General features: G+C 36.2%; 1 protein-coding gene across 2 annotated transcripts in view; it reads left to right on the forward strand.

The window, feature by feature from the left end:
• RGS12 (regulator of G protein signaling 12) overlaps positions 1 to 19016 on the forward strand; it is a 253779-nt gene that overhangs the window by 31928 nt on the left and 202835 nt on the right. For both annotated transcript variants that reach the window (XM_056802365.1, XM_056802366.1), the window contains exon 2: positions 937 to 2916. In XM_056802365.1, coding sequence (XP_056658343.1) covers positions 1036 to 2916 — 1881 coding nt within the window. In that variant the 5' untranslated portion in view covers positions 937 to 1035. The remainder of the gene's footprint in view (positions 1 to 936; positions 2917 to 19016) is intronic.

The raw sequence follows: 19016 nt of genomic DNA on the forward strand, positions 1-19016 counted from the left end.
TTCAAACATTGTTTCTTGGTTACAAAAATCATTTTATTTCCCTCCTTCCCCTCCCCTCACCCTCCCATAGCCGACGTGCAGTTTGACTGGGTATCGCCTGTGTTCTTAATCAGAACCTCTTTCCATGTTGTTGGTATTTGCAATAGGATGTTCATTTGGAGTCTATTTCCCCATTCATATCCCCTTTGACCCATGTCATTAAGCAGTAGTTTTTCTTTAGTGTTTTTACTCCCACAGTTTTTCCTCTGGATGTGGATAGTGTTTTTTCTCCTGTACCCCTCCTGTACCATGGGCCATTGTACAGGGTCATTGCATTACCACCAATGGAGGAGTCCATTACATTCCACATACCACAGTGTATCAGGCTCAGTGTACAACGTTCTCCTGGTTCTGTTCCTCTCACTCCACATCAATTCCTGGAGGTTGTTCCAGTTCCCATGGAATTCCTCCACTTTATTATTCCTTTTAGCACAATAGTATTCCATCACCAACATATACCACAATTTGTTCAGCCATTCCCCAATTGAAGGGCATCCCCTCATTTTCCAATTTTTTTGCCACCACAAAGAACAATGAGACTTTCATTTAAGTTATACTCTGGTGCTTCACTGTGGTATGGAGATGACTCAAGATTCTCAGAGTTTATACCAGTGGAACCCAAGCTCTGGCAGGTATTACAGATTTTGAAAAGTTTCAAGAAGTGCCTAATATTTGTCTCTCAGCCTGGCATATGAAGGATCATCTTAGCTAGTCATTAGAGAATTGCCACTAAGGAATACTTTTTATTTGGCTAAGGTTATCCACAAAATGTCTGCTGATATGTGAAGAGATTATAGTCTGCACTGGTAGGGCACCACATCTGCTAAATTGTGTATCTTTTAATTATTGAAATTGTGGGGAAAGGAAACATTAAATTATGATATATTTTTTCCATAGGGCATTATCGTGTGAAAGAATGGTGGCATCAAGTATTCTATGAAATATGGATACAAATTGAAGTAATTAAAGAATTCTCATTCCCAGAAACACAACAAAATGTATAAACCAGTGGAGACAGCGAAACGTCGACTCAATGTGCATGCACCACCAAGGATAAGAAGTGTGGATGTTGCTAGAGGACGAGCAGGGTATGGATTTACCCTTTCTGGACAAGCTCCTTGTATTCTTAGCTGTGTTATGAAAGGGAGCCCCGCAGATTATGTAGGACTAAAAGCTGGAGATCAGATATTTGCTGTCAATGACATCAATGTAAAAAAGGCTTCTCACGAAGATGTAGTGAAACTTATAGGGAAGTGTTCTGGAGTGCTGCATATGATCATTGGTGAAGGCGTCAGTCACATGGACTCCTGTTCCAGTGATGAAGAAGTTGGATTTTATGAAGGAAAAGGCTGGCTAAAGCCCAAACTTGATTCCAAAGCATTAGGTATCAACAGAGCAGAGAGAGTTGTTGAAGAAATGCAATCTGGTGGAATTTTTAGCATGATCTTTGAAAATCCTACTCTTTGTGCTGCTAGTTCAGATCACACAAAACCAAAACAAAGATCCCTTTCAGAGTCAGCTGCTGCTGCTGCTGCTGCTGGGTTTGACATTGCACAGGAAAGTATAAATAGCCCAAATTATAATCTACATTCTAAGGAAGAAATATCTAAAGTTATACATGATGATTCAGTTTTTAGTATTGGACTAGAAAATCATGATGACTTTGGATTAGATGCAAGCATTTTAAATGTTGCCATGGTGGTAGGTTATCTAGGTTCAATAGAGCTTCCTTCAACCAGCTCCAACCTTGAATATGACAGTCTGCAGGCTATTCGTGGATGTATGAGGCGCTTGAGGGCAGAACAGAAAATACATTCATTGGTGATGATGAAGATTATGCATGATTGCATTCAACTCTGCACTGACAAAGCTGGAGTAGTGGCTGAGTATCCTGCAGAGAAACTGGCATTTAGTGCAGTATGCCCTGATGACAGAAGATTCTTTGGATTGGTAACCATGCAGAGTAATGACGATGGAAGTTTGGCACAGGAAGATGAAGGAGTTTTGAGAACTTCTTGTCATGTTTTTATGGTAGATCCTGAACTATTTAGCCATAAAATTCATCAAGGTATCGCAAGACGATTTGGGTTTGACTGTACAGCGGACCCAGACACTAATGGTTGTTTAGAATTTCCAACTTCATCTTTACCTGTTCTGCAATTTATTTCAGTCCTATATAGAGACATGGGGGAGTTGATTGAAGGAATGAGAGCACGGGCCTTCCTAGATGGTGATGCTGATGTGCATCAGAATAATAGTACAAGCAGCAATAGTGATAGTGGCATTGGCAATTTCAACCAAGAAGAAAAAAGCAACAGAGTTCTGGTGGTTGATTTAGGAGCTAGCTCAAGCAAGCACATTCCTAGTAATATGTGGGAAAATCCAGGAGCAAGAGCATCAAACCCCACTACTGCCCACTGGAATGGTTTCTGTCATGATTTGGAAGGAAATTCTTTAGAAGCAACTCAGAATGATAAATTTTGTGATTTAAATAAGCATTTAGGACCCTCTTCCCGAATGGAGGTTCCTCTTGTTTCTTCACGGAGCTCAGTCCCTCCTTCTAAGAGAAGTGCCATGGGTATGGGTGGCACTTCCAACCAAAGGTGGCTGCCTGTCCATGTCCTTCAGGAATGGCAACATGGCCATGCCAGTGATCAAGAGTCATATACAGATTCTACAGATGGGTGGTCAAGTGTGAATTGTGGCACACTTCCTCCTCCAATGAATAAGATTCCTGCTGACCGGTATAGGGTCGAAGGCAGCTTTGTTCAACCTCAACTAAGTGTTCACAAGAGTGAATGGTCTAAAAAAGCTTTTGGAATGCAAACCATCTTCGGCCCTCACCGAAATGTTAGAAAGACAAAAGAGGATAAAAAGGTAAGTATTATGAGTAATCCTAACAAAAAAAATCCCATTTGGATAAATAATTTTTGTCAATTATTTAAGAAATCATATAAGTTTGCTTTTTATATCCAACTGCCAAAAACTTAGTACTTTAATTTTTAAATTCAGCTGAGCTTTATGTTAAGAAAACTGACAAATAAAAAAATATGAATCAATGAAATAGGTCTCTTACAAAAGATAGTAGCTAAGAAGCCTTATTCCTTAGTTGATGATTCGGCAAGATTCAATCAAGATTCTTTACTTGAAGATCAAATATATTCAAAATAGGCCTATATTTACACAATTCCTTCAGGAATACATTTGTTGAAAAGTAGAATCCTAGTTTTAGCAGAGAATACTTAGAAAAGGGAGCAGTGATCATAAAGAGTCAACATGACCTTCATTAACAACAGATTTTGCTAGACTAACTTTATTTTTAAAATAGGTTTATTAAATTGATATATCAAGGGAATGCTATTGTGGCATAGTTGACCTAGATGTTAGCAAAGCATTTGGCAAGCTTTTTCATGACATTTTGGTGGAGAAGATGGAGAAATGTAGGCTAGATGACAGTATTATTAGTCAAATGGAGAATGGATGGAATGGTTGGACACAAAGAACAGTTCATTAATGGTTTGTGGTCACCTAGGAAGGCAGTTTCCAATGGAATGCCCTAGGGATTTGTGCCTGTCCTTATGTTCTTTAATATTTTTATGAATATCTTCTCTAAATACATAAGCAACATTTCTCTACAATTTTCAGATGACACAGATAGGAATGTTAACACCATGTATTCAAAAAAGTTTTCAAAGTCATGACAGACTAGAATAGTGGGCTAAATCAGAAATATCATTAACAGGGATGCATGTCTTAGACTTTGGGTTAATTCTTTGGGTTAAAGAAGCAACTTTACAAGTATATGATGGGAAATGTAGTTAGGTTACAGTCCATCTGAAAATGATCTGAGGATTTTAATGGATAGTTTGCTCAATATAAGTCAACAGTGTGATATGGCAGCCAAGAAACCTAATGTAGTTTTCACCTATATTAAAGAAGGCATAGTTTCTAAGAACAATAATGCAATGAATCCTACTGTACTTTGTCTGTGTCTAGCCACACCTGTAGTTTTGTGTTCAGTTCTAGGAACCATATTTTTTTGGAAGGACGTTGATAAGTGGGAGGGTATTTGGGAGCATAGCCAGAATGGAATAGGGTCTTGAGTTCATGTCATATGAGGGATGACCGAAGAAACTAGAACTTAAGCAGGAGAGCAGGGCATGATAATTGTCTTGAAGTATTTAAAAGGCTATCCTATTGAAAAAGGGATTAAAGTTGTTATTCTTGCTTCAGAGGGTAGAACCTGGAGTAATGGGTAAGTTTCAAGAAGAATTGAGGCTTGATATAAGGAAATACAATTAGAAGAATCCAAAAATGGAATGTACTGTTTCAGGTGGTGAGGATTCTGCCATATTCAAGATCTTCAAGCAAGGACTACTTTTTGTGAATGTTGTAAAAAGAATTTTTTTCTTCAGGTTGTATTAGATAACTCTGAAATTCCATGATTAGAGACTTTATAGTCCAGCTCTCTTAGTTTGATAGTGAGGAAACTAACTTTCAAATAATGAAAAACATTTGTTTCAAATGATTCAGGCAGTAAGTAGCAGAGCCAGAATTATTACTTAAAATAATTTTATGAACTCTAAAGAAATGCCTTATTTTTAACATTTATTTCTTATCATTTAATGTAAATGCTTATCATTTTATTACTTTAAACAAAGATAGCCATTGGTTTTTGTATGAATCTTGTATTTGAGGAAAGTGGGTGAGACTAAATACTAAAGTAGGAATTGGAGAAGTTACATGCTTTTGGGATTTGAGTTAGGTTAGGAGGATTTGTGGTGTTATACTTTGAAAGGCAACATGTTCCATTGGAAAGAATCTGGTATAAGAAATCTATTGTAGTTAACTTCATGGTTTTTTTGGTGAGCTGGACAATCAGTTAACCTCTCTGATACTCAGTATCATCAACGAAACAGAAAATCTTGAACTCTTGTTTCATAAGTATGCGATGAGGACAATGCTCTGTATATTTGTAAGTACTATAGAAATGGGAGAACTTTCCATTCTGCTGCTTCTCTGTAGGTGAAATAAATTCGTTTTTGTGTTTCTGATTAGTTTCTTCCTTTTTCCTTTTCAATAATGTGGTAGATGTTATGAAGCCAGAGGTGGGCTAAAGTAGCTCTTGTTTCTGTAGTGCTTAATGGTTTACAAAGTAGTTTCCTTACAATAACCCTGTTTAGTTAGGTAATACCAATATTATTATCCTCATTTGTTAGCTGGAGAAACTTAGATGCAGAGAGGTCTAGTGACTTGCCTAATTCACAGAGTTAATAAGCACCAGAACTAGGGTGTATGCCCAGTTTCTAAGACTGTCTATTGCTTTCTGAACCCATGGACTTTCTATTCTCCTTTCTTTCCCAAATCTTGGCTTATTAATACTTTTGAAAGCATATGATTCTGTAGATACCTATAGTTCTAGGTATGAGTTCAAAATGAAAGTATATTGGAATGGTTAAAGATGAATAATTTCCAACCTTTGCATCCCACTCTAATTCATTCTGCTTTTCCTTCTAGTCTTGTATCTCTAATGAGAAGAAATATATAATGAAGAAGGAGAGGACTTAAAAGTTATTGAGTCATGGGTCAGTAAAGAGAGAGTGGGTGTGAACAGAAGAAGAGGTATGACCAGAGTAGTACCATAAGACTATAAAAACAGAATCCTAGTATTATTTTGTTCAAATGTATTATAGCATTATTTGAGATAATTCTTAAAATTAAGAGGCCACTTATTCCAATATTACATATTTATATTCTCACTAAAATTATATAATAAAAGCTTTATATTTTCTGGTGTACTGGGGATGGATACTCATAGCAATGATCCTGAAGCCATGAGAGATCTCACTCTGCCTTCTGAGTCATGCAAAATATTCAACTATTGAACTGGACAGGCCTTTATTAAGAACATGCCATATGCAAGGCACTCTCTTAGGGTACTGGGAATACAAGGACCTTTTATCTCCTTTTTTTTGGTTAATAGCCCTTGTCTCAAGGAAGAATACAAACTAAAATTAATTTAGAGTCAAATCTCTTTAAGTTTAAATTTTTGAAAACTGAAAATTTGTATTCTGTATTTTGAAATTCATATTATATAACCAGAACATGGAATTATCAGTATTTATTAAATGTCTATGATGTACCATTTTTTGTTTTCAAAAAAATTTAGAATTTTAAAATATATATTTTAATTTAAAATTTAAAATGTTTTAAAATTAAAAATTTAAATAAAAATTTTTAAATATTTTAATTAACTTTTTTTACCATTTACATATAATAACAAATTTCCATACAAGTTTTCCCAAATTATGTGATTGAATTTATCTCCCTCCCTTCCTTTTCCCTCCCCCTGCTGGCAGGTGATTTGATATGGGTCATACATTGTGCTAGGTACTGGAGATATCAGTACAAAAAGTGGTATATAGCCTTTGCTTTCATGGAGTTTAAATTTAATTAAGGCAAGGGATATAAAGGGAGTTAAAGGTTCCAGTTGAGGTGAGGAGGGAGAGCATTCATGGGGGACCACTTATTCAAAGATACAGAAGTAGAGACAATTGCAAAAAGATGGTAATTGAATCCATGTGAAATTACGAGAGAGCCCTGAGTTAATATAGAGGGAATCAGAAGATCCAAGAAAGAGCCCTGGAGTATGTTCACAAGTAGGAAGGATGTGGACGATGATGCTTCTAAGGATATTGAGTGATGAGTTCTCCTTCTCCATCCATTGAGTGGTGAGGTCTTAAAGCAAAAACTATATGACCTTCCAGGGAATTTATGGAATAGGTTTTTCCAAGTGGGTAGGAACTATATATAATATGTGGGGATGTAACACCCTTTGTAGCCCATGATATGACTATGGTTTTGCCTTACTCCTATAGTAGTAATTGTGGGACTCCCTAGAGTGTTTGAATTAAGACATGAGTAATAGGAAATGTTAAGCTGCTCCAGCTGTTGAATGTGGAGGTAGGGAAGGGATCTCAGAGTCACAAAACATAGTAATTGAAAAAAGGGGGATTTTGGAGATCACCAAGACCAAGGAACTTTATTTTTAGTCCAAGGAACTAAAATTCTTAACTATGTCTTGAAAAAAATTGAGATATGTTTTATCACGGATGCTAGAGATGTAATAGGAAAAAACCCTCAGATATCCATCTGAGTCTGTAGTAAACTAATTGAATAACATGAGGCAAAATATTGTGAAAAATAACTGGGAACATTCTGGGAAAAACACTTTCTGACCCAGAACTTTTTAAAAATACTGTGATTTCATAAGTGGCAAACTTCTCTCATGTAAATCCAAGCCCTCCGTGCCTTAGGAGATGGTCTAAATGAGTTATCGTTAAACAAAACAAGACACATTTCTCACCTGGTGACTAGGGTGAAACTCCAGGCCAAGAAAAGTGGCCAATCACGCTTGGAAAAGTGACTAAGTAGCTCTTCATTAACATGGTTATTCATAGTAACTCATCTTGATATGGCATCTGTCTTAAGGTTTACAAACTTTCCCTCACAATAACCCTGCTTTATTCAGCTCGTAAGTGTGATATCTGGGGCTCCAGGTGAGGTGTTATGGTTTAAAGATCTCTACACCACATTAGTGGTGGTATTAGATACTCAAATATTTGTTGAATCCAAAAGTTAGTTGTCAAAATATCTTAAACTCAGACCTACTAAGAATTCAGAATGCATACCAAATCTGAACTGTTGCTCAACATGAACCTTGGGATAGGAACAATTAATCATGGTGTATTTTGTAGTTTGTTTATAGCTCCAGACAAAAAACATTTGATTTGTGAACTGACAAGCTTAATTGATATTGGCAGTAAATATAGCAGTAAGTATGACAATAAAATAGTTTGGGAATATCTGTAAATTAAAAAGAAAGGAGAAACTAAATTGGGTATCTAGCTATTTCCTTAGAGTTTTCTGCATCAAATTGAGAGTATTACTGAACTATTTGTGCTTCTTGAAACCAGTGAATATTGTGCTTAGAGAAAATGTACCAGTTATGTATCTTCTGGGTAAAAAAATAAAACCAAGCCAAACCTGTGTTGTTTAATGGACTCACAAATTGGACAAAAAAGTTTTATGATCCAGACACCATGCTATTCTTTGGGGAGTGACTTCTTAACAATGTTTACATGACAGACTCCTAGAAGATTCTGTTTGTTTTTGTTCATATGAGGGAAAGGATTTTGGGGAAACACTGACTTAGCCTGCCGACAATGAAAAGGGTCAGTAACTGCATTTTTTTCCTGACCATAATGTCTTTTTTTGGGAAACTTTTCCAATGAGGTGAAACTTGTTAAGAAAATAAAAATGATGAGGAGGGATTTTAGGATTCCCAATGTATTTGTCTCTGGTATGGCACATTATAGGTTCATCAAATTCCATACCAAGAGGAAATTGGATTTCAGTGAAGCATATTTTCTGTGATCAATTTGATATAATAAGAGGAAGTGTTATAAGAGATTGTGGGAAAAGTGTAAAGTATCCAAAAAGACCACCTTTAAGGCAAAACAGATGATAATATCCCTGAAAAAGATCACTTTAAGAAATAAGAAATGTTAGTTAATGGAAACAATAAGTTTCAAAGGGTAAGAAACTTAACTGAGTCCTAGAACTGAAATTGAAAGCCACTTCAGAGGTTCTAATCCCTGCCTGAGCAGTAACCTTTTCTACTCTTCTGACAGCCTTTGCTCTAAGACCTCCAGAAATGGATAACTCACTTCTTTCTAAGGAGTCTTGTTCTGCTTTTGGACTTCTCTGACTTGAGAGAAAACTAGTCAAACAAAAGTGCAACTGGTTAAGTCATAAGAGGACTAAAGCAAACTAGATATAGTTAGAAAGTCAAAGAGGTCCATTTTAAAGAGAAAAAAATTCCCCAGAGCTCCTGCCTAATTGATAGGTTTCTCCAAGAGATGGGAGCTGTAGTAATGCACGTGTTGGGGATTGAGCATCCTTTGTAGCTCATGATATATCTGTGGGTCTCGTTTACTCCTAGTCATCATATTTCTTGGACTTCCCAAGATATGTGTGAGAGGAAATGTCAGATCTGCACCAACTTTTGGTTTTGGATGCAGGAGAAAGAACTCAGAATCACAGAACACAGTATCTAAAAGAGGATCTTGAAGATCATCTATTCAATTTTCCCTTATTGCAGATGAGGAAGCTGAGGTTCTAACATTAAGTTACTTGACCAAGACCACACAGGTAATGAGTAGCACAGTTGGGATTTGAATAAGAGTGAAAAGAATGCTGGATCTGTAGTCAGAGGATTTGGGATTGAATCCTGGGTTTGCTTCTTTCAACCTTTGTTACTTTGCAGAATCCCTTAATCTAGATCTTAGAGTCTTTATCTTCAAAATGAGAATGTGATACTCGATAATTCCTTACCCACTCTAAATTCAGTGATCAGTTGTTGTATTTGGAATCTAGAATGGGTTATTAAAGTAATACTTTTACCCTTGTGAGATAGAGTGGCAATATATGTCTTGTACTTGAAATTGTCGTAATGTGGGGATTACACTATCATTACTTGGTCTTCACTATTATTTGACATTGTTCCAGAAATGCTAGTCATGGTAATAAGATAAGAGAAAGAAATTAAAGGAATAATGATGTATAAGGAAGAGATAAAATGGTCCCTGTTTGCTGATGATATGATGTGTAAGAATCAAAATTATGAGACTGGCCTTAAATTAATAAAGTTAATTAGAATCACTTTGATTAGTAAAAGATCAGAAATAGGTAGAAGGATAAGAGTAGAATAGTCTAATTTAACTACTATGTAGGTGTTCTCAGCCTGACCTTCAGCAGCAGCTCCCTTTGGCCCATCACCAGAAACCTTTTAACCTCTCCTTTTGCATCTAGTTCAAATTCCGAGTTATGTCTAGATCAGGTTCAGAGTCACATACTCCCACTAGGTGACATTAAGTTATGTAGCTCCAGGAATGCAGGGACACAGGCAGGGCCCCATGCATGATCTTAGGAGAGGATTCCCTTCACACAATCCTCCCTTTTATTCTTTGTGAGACCACCATGTTCAATCTCCTCACTTGGGTTCTCTAGGAGATTTAACATGTCAGGTCTTCCCAGTCAATAAAGATCCTAACTGAGTTGGCTATAGCTTCAGCAAAGTTGTAGGTTACAAAATAAATTCTCAAAAATCAAGTTTTCTACAAAAAAATAATAATAATAACAAAGCCCAAGAAGCAAGAATGGAAAGAGAAAGCCCATTCTAAGTAATTACAAAATGCATACTATATCTGGGATCAACTTCCGAAAGCACACAAAAACTTGTATAGATTTAATTACAAATGACTTAAAGAACAACCTATATTCAGTATTCATTGCTAGACCATACTAAAAATGGCCATACTACCAAAATTAATTTATATTTTAAATGCTATTTCAATCAAATTACCAAAAGGATACTTTATAGAGCTTGACAAAATAATAAAATTCATTTGGAAATAACAAAAAAAAATCTAGAATAGAAATGGTGAAGAGAAATAAGGACAAAATAAGATGATACTTCTAGACCTTAAACTGTATTATAATGCAGCAGTCATTAAAACTATCAGGTATTGGTTAAAGAATAAAAAGATAGGTCAATGAAATAGACAAGACAAGGGAGATTCAGAAACAATAGAATTCAATAATTCAGTGTTTGATAAAGTGGAAAATATAAGTCATCTAGGGATAAAACCTACTGGGAAAACTGGAAAGTAGTCTGGCAGAAATTAGGTTTAGACCAACATCTCACATCACAATCCACAATACATGACCTTAATATAAAAGACCATACTATAAAAAATTAAACAAAAAACAGATCATATACCTCTCACAGCTATGGATAAGAGATATATTCTGGGCCAATATAAAAGATAAATAGATAATTTTGATAACTTGAAATTGAAAAGCTTCTATACAGATAACATCATGCATCTAGGGTAAAAAGGGAATTGGGAAATGGGAAAAAGTTTTTTATTAGGTTTCTTTGATAAAGGTTTGGTATTCCAAGATATATGAGTAATTAATAAATAGATATGTCTGATAGCCATTCCCCAATAGATAAATGGACAAAGAATATTATCAGATAGTTCTAAAAAGAATTGCAAAGTTTTCACAACCATATTAAAAATGTTCTGGATCACTAATAATAAGAGAAATGCAAATCAAAACAATCCATAAATTTCACCCCCCCCCATGGCAAAAATGGCAAAAAATGGCAACAGTTAGTGTTGGAAGGGGTATGGGAAGATAGACACACTAATAAATTGCTGGTGGAGTTGTGAAATGATGCAACCATTTTGGAATGCAATTTGTAATTAAGCAAATAAAGTGACTTGAATTTCCATACCTTTGAATGAGGGACTCCATTTTATTGGGCTTATAAACCTCACAGAAACCATCCATTAAAAAAAAGATGACTGATGTACTCCAGAATATTTATGGCAGCACTTATGTTCACGGAGAATTAGAAACAAAGTAGATACCTATTAACTGGGGAATAGTTAAACAAGTTATGGCCTAGGAATGTAATGAAATGCTACTGTGCTGTAAGAAATGATGTATGTGATGTAGAGAGAACAGTAACTGATGGAAAGTGAAGTAAGCAGTCAAGAAAACAATATACACAGTAATTACAATAATGTAAATGGAAGGACAACAACACACCAAAATACAAAGGCAAATGTAACATAATTATAAAAATCAAGTGGTACTCAAATAAAGAAATATGATCTCCACCATTGTGGAGGTGGGAGTTGTAAGGTGTAAGACATTGGACATGTTTTCAGACTTTTCCAATGTATTAACTAGTTGTGTTGAATTTTTTTCCTCTCCTAAAAAAACAAACAAACATTTATCATATAGGTTGGTTCTCAGAGAAGGGGAGGGAGGGATACTTAGGATACCATGGTGAAGAAGACTCATGTAAGAAAGAGAAAATATCAATAAAAATGAAAAAAATATTCATCCTTGGGCAGGTTTGGTAGTCCTTGCAATAGACTGAGCTAGTGACACCAGAAACTGCTATAGATGAATCATTTGAAGGAAATTTGGTTGTTTACCTTGAAGAAACTTAGAGGACAACATGACCCTGACTTCCCAAACCAAAATACTCTTTTTGGGCTGCCACTCCTCTTGTAACATTGTGTGCTTTTTGGAGGCAGAGTCCCTTGCTTTTGTATTTATATCTCTAATGCTTAGCACAGTGTTTAGCACATAGAAAATGCTTATCAAATATTTTCATTCATTCATTCATTTGTCCATTCAAGAAACTGTACACTAAATATTTGAAGGATTGCCAGGCAGAGGGTGCCTTGAATTTATTCTAATTGGTTCCTGAAGGCAGAAATAGCTGTTAATGGGGCAATAGATTTTAACTGATTGAAAGAAAAATGTCTAAAAAAATTAAAACTATTCAAAATTGGAATATGACTTGGCTACTTACTCTTGTATGGCTGTAGGCAAGTTGCTTATTCCCTGGGCTTTAATTTTATTATTTGTAAAATGATGGTGTTAGATGAAAGGGTCTAATTGATAATTGTTCCCTGCTAGGAACTTCTGTAGTTAACTTTGTATGCTCTTGGCACTATCTGCTTTGTAGATTTTTTTTTTTTACTAAACTTTTAATTTCATTGCCACAGGGAATTTAAAGTGAGGAAACTCCCTCTAGCAATACTGATTAGCTTTTTTAGTCTAAGACTATAGTCTCTGCCATCTGGGCATTGAAAGGTTTAGTGATTTGCCCAGATTCAACAGCCAGTATGTATCAGAGGTGTTGTTTGAACTCAGGTCTTTTTTACTGTAAGGCCTGGATATGCCATGCTGTGGTGTTTTTTTTTTTCCTGTTTTATAATATTGTATTCTTTCTGATTATATCTGTTCTACAAAGCACTTAAAATTTTGTTGATTAGATCCTTGAATTGGGGGAGTGGAGAGGTTCCAGGGCACCCCTTACTCCTAAATCTATAGTTTTTAAGCCCTGACTAGTGAGCTTACCTTTAACAGTTAGTAGACTGTTAGAATTGTTTTTTTTTCTCATTTTGCTCAAAGGATTTTAACAATTTACTAAGATGGCATCATGAGACTAGGTTCACATTGGCAGTTACCCCTAGGAAAACTATTTTACAGACTCACAAAAAAATGTCAGAGTTGGAAGGAACTTTAGTGGTCATCTGGCTATGTATATACCTGAAGAATTCCTTCTGTGGCAAATGAACATCCAGCATTTGCTTGAAGACATCCAATAAGAGGGAAATTACTTCTTACTAAGGTGGTCCATTCAATTTTTTGATTTCTCTAATTATTAGGAAAGTTTTCCTTACAAGAAACCTAAATATACATTTTGGAACTTCTATCAATTACACTTAGTTTGGCTCTCAAAGGCCAAGAAAAACACATCCAATCTCTTTTCCTCCTGACAGTTTTTCCCATACTTTGAGACAACCATCAGATCTTCCATCAAGCTTTTCTTTATCATCTTCAATTCCCTCAAAGAGTCTTCATGTGGCATAAATCGAAGACCCTTTTTTATGATTCTTTTTGTCCTCTTCTGGCTGCTCTTTAGCTAAGCAGTTAATGTCTTTAGGAAAAAAATATGGTGCTTAGAACAGTGCTGTAGATATGGTTGGAGCAGAACAGAGCATAGTGAAACTCTTACCTTATTTTTGGAAATTTTCTTTTGATTAAGTCTAAGATTGTATAAGGTTTTTTGCCTGCCCTCCCATATGTTAATGTGCCCCCAATTAATCTTGCTAATAAATTATAATAAAACAAATTATAAATAATTTTATATCTATATATGTATATGCTATCTCTGCTAGACTTAAGGGTAGGGACTATCTCATTTTGTCTTTGTAGCCTAATTCCTTGTATAATGTCCAGCACAGTAAATGCTTAATGAATGCTTATTGATTGAATGATCTCTGTTGAGATCAAAGCTTTTTGGAGAAGGAATAGGGCCAATGTCTTTAATTATCATTGTATCTACCCTTGTATCTATAACGCAATTCATTGCATAGAGTAAGCATTTAATGACTAAATGAATAAGAGGAAAGGCATTGGACTTCCGAAGCAGGAGGGGAAGGATATACATACACACACGTGTGTATGTAAATACATATATTTATATATAAAATTGCCTTTTTAAATACTCTCCATAAATCATGCTGCTAGGGCTGTATGATCATGCGTCTGTGTGATTGAAATACATTATATCCTTTCCTATGTATGAATATAGGTATATTATATCTCATTGAAATGTTCCATATACCTTCCGTAGATACATATCATATTCTGTATATTCACATGTATTCTGTATGTGTGTGTATATATAGAATATACATACCTATATGAACGGACGCAATGATTTCAGTCATCAGCTACACATTTATGAAGCTCTATCAGCATAATTATGGACATTGAGGTGGTTGTATTTCCCCAGCAGCAGCTCCAGGACTTTGCAATAGTTGGCATTTAATATGTTTATATTAAAAATGAGTGCATGATATCTTTCTACCAGGGGAACTCATTTGAAGGAACCTGAATAAGTTAATGCCAGCAGGTGGTGCTAAATAATAAACATTCCATATAAATTCTTTGAAAGTTGGACTCCTATTTCACTTGTCACTAGGTGGCGGCAGTGTAATATTAGTCTGTTTCCTAGCCTGACAGCCCTTCAGCAATGGAGGGGACCAGAGATCACGCATTCCATTATTTCCTCAACTAATTTGACCAGTCAGTCATCAGGCATTGATGAAGTGTCTGCTTTGTGCTAGGTTATGGAAGAGTACTGGTTTTGAAACATTGCTCACTTCTATAATGCTGCTCTGAGGTTGTGGACTACTCCTTAATAAACGAGAGGTTACAGACAATTTGGGATAAAATGCTGAAAATTAAAACTTTTCATACTGAAAAATTTCTGTGTAAATTAACTATGTTTGATACATATGCAGTTTAACATTTAATATTTTAAGAGAACTATCACTTGCCTCTTGGTGTATCACAATTCTATAGAATGAAGCTTAGGAAATGCTGTCATTGAATCTGGCTTTCTCATTTTGATATTACATTTATCCATAGTATATTTCATCTTACTATGCCCGACACATCATTCTAGCCTGATAAGATCTTTTTTGGATCCTGATAGTTTTGTCGAATATATTAAGTAACCCTCCCAGTTTTGTATCATCCAAAAATTTGAAACACATTCCAATTTTGCCCTCCTCCATGCCATTGATAGAAATTATAAACAGTACAGGTCCATGGAGCACCTGAGGGACTCACTTGAGATCTTCTGTGGTGGCATCAGCCCATTAATGATGGCTGTGCTTTGGGGTCAGTTATCCAACTAGCTTTCAATCCATGTAAGCATGCAAAAAAATCATCTGAAGTCTCTATTTTTTTTTTTCTGGAAGTAAAGCTTTCAGATTTATACACTTGTGTTAAATGTCAAGCACATGTTTATTTTGGGTTGATGAATTCAGGATGGGAAAGGTAGGGCTCAGTAATCTTTTATATAGAAAATAGAGTTTTTAGAAGACTTCAAGCTCAATAGTAAGGCTGTAGTCTGCATTAATAGAAACAGTGGTGCCATTTCCAGGGCCATCATATGGAAGAGAGACTTCCTCTGTTTGCCCCCAGAGAAATTAAATCATTTGCTGGAATTTGAACCCTAATCCTCTACCTTTAAGTTTACTATACTGTGGTGCGCATGGTCAATTTTTAAAGGGAGGAATAACCCTTTTGTCTGTTTATTTGTTCTGGGTCTATTGTTATAGAACTCTTGTTAAAGAAACAGAGACTATTAGTGGCAGAATATATGCTCTTAACTCCTTCCTTGCCTATCCTGGAAGGGATTAAGTTACTGGATTGTTTTCCTTTGACACCACTTTTGAAAATCTGTCTGACTACTGAAACCTTCCTGGCCTGCTCCAGCCAACCTCCTTTGATCTCACCCTTCTCTGAACTATTGTGCCACTCATTTGGCACTTAATCAAAGACAAGCTTGTTTTATATTATTTTTGAACTACTTAATGTAGTAATAATAATACCTTACATTTGAATAGCATTTTACAGTTTTCAAGGAGCTTTCACATACATTATCTCACGTGACCCTCATAATAACACTTGTAAAGTAGAAAGAGTATGTGTTCTTCTTTCCATTTTAATCCAAAGAAACAGACTTAGAAAGTTTAAGTATTTGTGGAATAGAACTAGAAATAGATTCAAGGTCATTTGACTGCTAGTTTAATTAATTCTCTTTTCATTATACCATGACACTTCTTGTATGGTAGTAATAGTAGTTCACATTTTATTAAAATTAAAATGGAAATATTTATTAATTTTAATACATACAAGGTACTAGATGAAAAATCTAAAAAGTCTTTACAATGAGGGGATTTACATTTTAATAGGGAAGAGATACAACATGGACACAGATAAAGTATACATATATACACATACATATATATATATATATACATATGTATATATATGTGGTAATTTGAGGAGAGAGATTATATTAACAATTGGGGGTGGAGTAGGTATCAGGGGAGGCTTAATAGAGGACACTTGAGCTGAGCCTTGAAGAAAGAGAAAGATTTTGAGAGGAGGAGGTGAGGAAGAAGTGAATCCTAGTTATGAAGGATGACTTGTGCAAATTCAGAGGCTGCAGAGAGAATGTCCCACTTGAGTTGTGTTCAAGGATATCCTAATGCTAGGACTGAGCTCAGGCTTATTTGTGGATGGAATAAAACACTGGAAAGTCTATTGAACAATTAACGGGACCAAAAAAAGGATTTAATTTGCCCCAACACATATGCTAAGGATACGTTGGCACTTAGCTTCAACTTTGGTACATATGCCCCCTTCCTCCTCACGGAATGCTTCTGGTGAGCAGGTCATCAGAGTAGGGTTGGGTGATTGGCATGATTTAGGCACCTAGCAAATCTGAGAAGGCCTACCTATTCACAGCTGGGTCTTTTTATTCTTTTCTTCAGGGAAGCCAGATCTGGGGTAATTTTGTCTTCTTTTATTTTTTATTATTTGTTTTTATTTAAAAAAAAAAAAACTTACCTTCCGTCTTGGGATCAATACTCTGTATTGGTACCAAGGCAGAAGAGTGGTAAGGGCTAGACAATGGGAGTCAAATGACTTGCCCAGGGTCACACAGCTAGGACATGTCTGAGGGCATATTTGAAACCAGGACCACCCGTCTCTAGGCCTGGCTCTCAATCCACTGAGCCACCCAGCTGCCCCCAACTTTGTCTTCTTTAAAAAAAAAAAGGAGGAAGGGCCTGGGCTTACCTTATGTTGGATTTGGGGAAGAAAGAAGCTACACCAAGAGAAACATGGGCCAGTCGGGTCCTGGGTCCAACTTTGTTTCCTTTTAGGGAAAGTTTATTCCTGTCATAGGAGGGACGGGGGATCCATGGTCCTAACCTAGGTTGTGGGAAAATTCTGGTAGGTATTAGTACGATCATGAGCTGATTGTCCAATATATCTAGAATGCAGAGTATATGAGGAGAGCTAAGTCTGGAAAAGCCTGTTGGAGATAGACCATAGGGCAACTGAATGCCTAGCCAAGAAGTTTGTGTCAAGTAGCCATTAAGGACTTTGTCACATATGGTTTACAAGTTTATTTTATCCTCACAGTGGAACCCTGAGAGGGAGATAGCATACCATGAAGTAGGAATAACTTATTTGTGCAAATGAAGGAACTGAGATTCAAAAATTGGGCCATGGCCAGAATTCACAGATAATTCATAGATAATGAATATTCTCAGGTATGATCTAGCCAAACTTGCTTATTTTACAAATGAAAACAATCAGGACCCATTGAGGTAAAATGATCTTTTCAAGGCTACTGACTGAGCCAGGCTTGAGCCCAGGTTTCCTTGACTCCCATTTTGGCATTTTGTCCAAGATGCCATGGGCTCAAAGCCAGGTCTTTTGACACTAAATCCACTCTCTCTCCTTATGTCTCGTCTCCCCAGCTAGAATTTAAGTTTGGTGAGGTCAGAGATTTGTCATAACCTTCTCCTAAAGATCTTAATGCAGTTCTTTGTCCAGAGTAGGTGTCAATAAAAACTTGCATGACGTAAATGCTTCAGACCATTGGTTGCCTTGCCCTTACCTTGGCTGCTCTGTTTGCTTTCCAAGTGTAATGAAGGGATTTGACCCCTATATATGGGCTCCTTCTGCTCAGCATTAATTTAGCCCCTCTTTGCTCTTAGAGGTTTCAGAGCAGCCAAATAAAATGGCAACTTAGTTTTTTTTTTTTTTTTTAAATATATTTTATTTGATCATTTCCAAGCATTATTCGTTAAAGACATAGATCATTTTCTTTTCCTCCCCCCCACCCCCCATAGCCTACGCGTAAGTCCACTGGGCATTAGATGTTTTCTTGATTTGAACCCATTGCTTTGTTGATAGTATTTGCATTAGAGTGTTCATTTAAAGTCTATCCTCTGTCATGTCCCCTCACCCTCTGTATTCAGGCAGTTGCTTTTTCTCGGTGTTTCCACTCCCATAGTTTATCCTTTGCTTATGAATGGTGTTTTTTTTTTTTCTCCTGGATCCCTGAAAGTTGTTCAGGGACATTACACCGCCCCTAATGGAGAAGTCCATTACGTTCGATTATACCACAGTGTATTAGTCTCTGTGTACAATGTTCTCCTGGTTCTGCTCCTCTCGCTCTGCATCACTTCCTGGAGGTTGTTCCAGTCTCCATGGAACTTCTCCACTTTATTATTCCTTTTAGCACAATAGTATTCCATCACCAACATATACCACAGTTTGTTCAGCCATTCCCCAATTGATGGGCATCCCCTCGTTTTCCAGTTTTGGGCCACCACAAAGAGCGCAGCTATGAATATTTTTGTACAAGTCTTTGTGTCCATTATCTCTTTGGGGTACAGACCCAGCAGTGCTATGCTTGGGTCAAAGGGTAGATATTCTTTTGT

This window comes from Monodelphis domestica, chromosome 6 (assembly GCF_027887165.1).
Source record: "Monodelphis domestica isolate mMonDom1 chromosome 6, mMonDom1.pri, whole genome shotgun sequence".
Classification (NCBI taxonomy): domain Eukaryota; kingdom Metazoa; phylum Chordata; class Mammalia; order Didelphimorphia; family Didelphidae; genus Monodelphis; species Monodelphis domestica.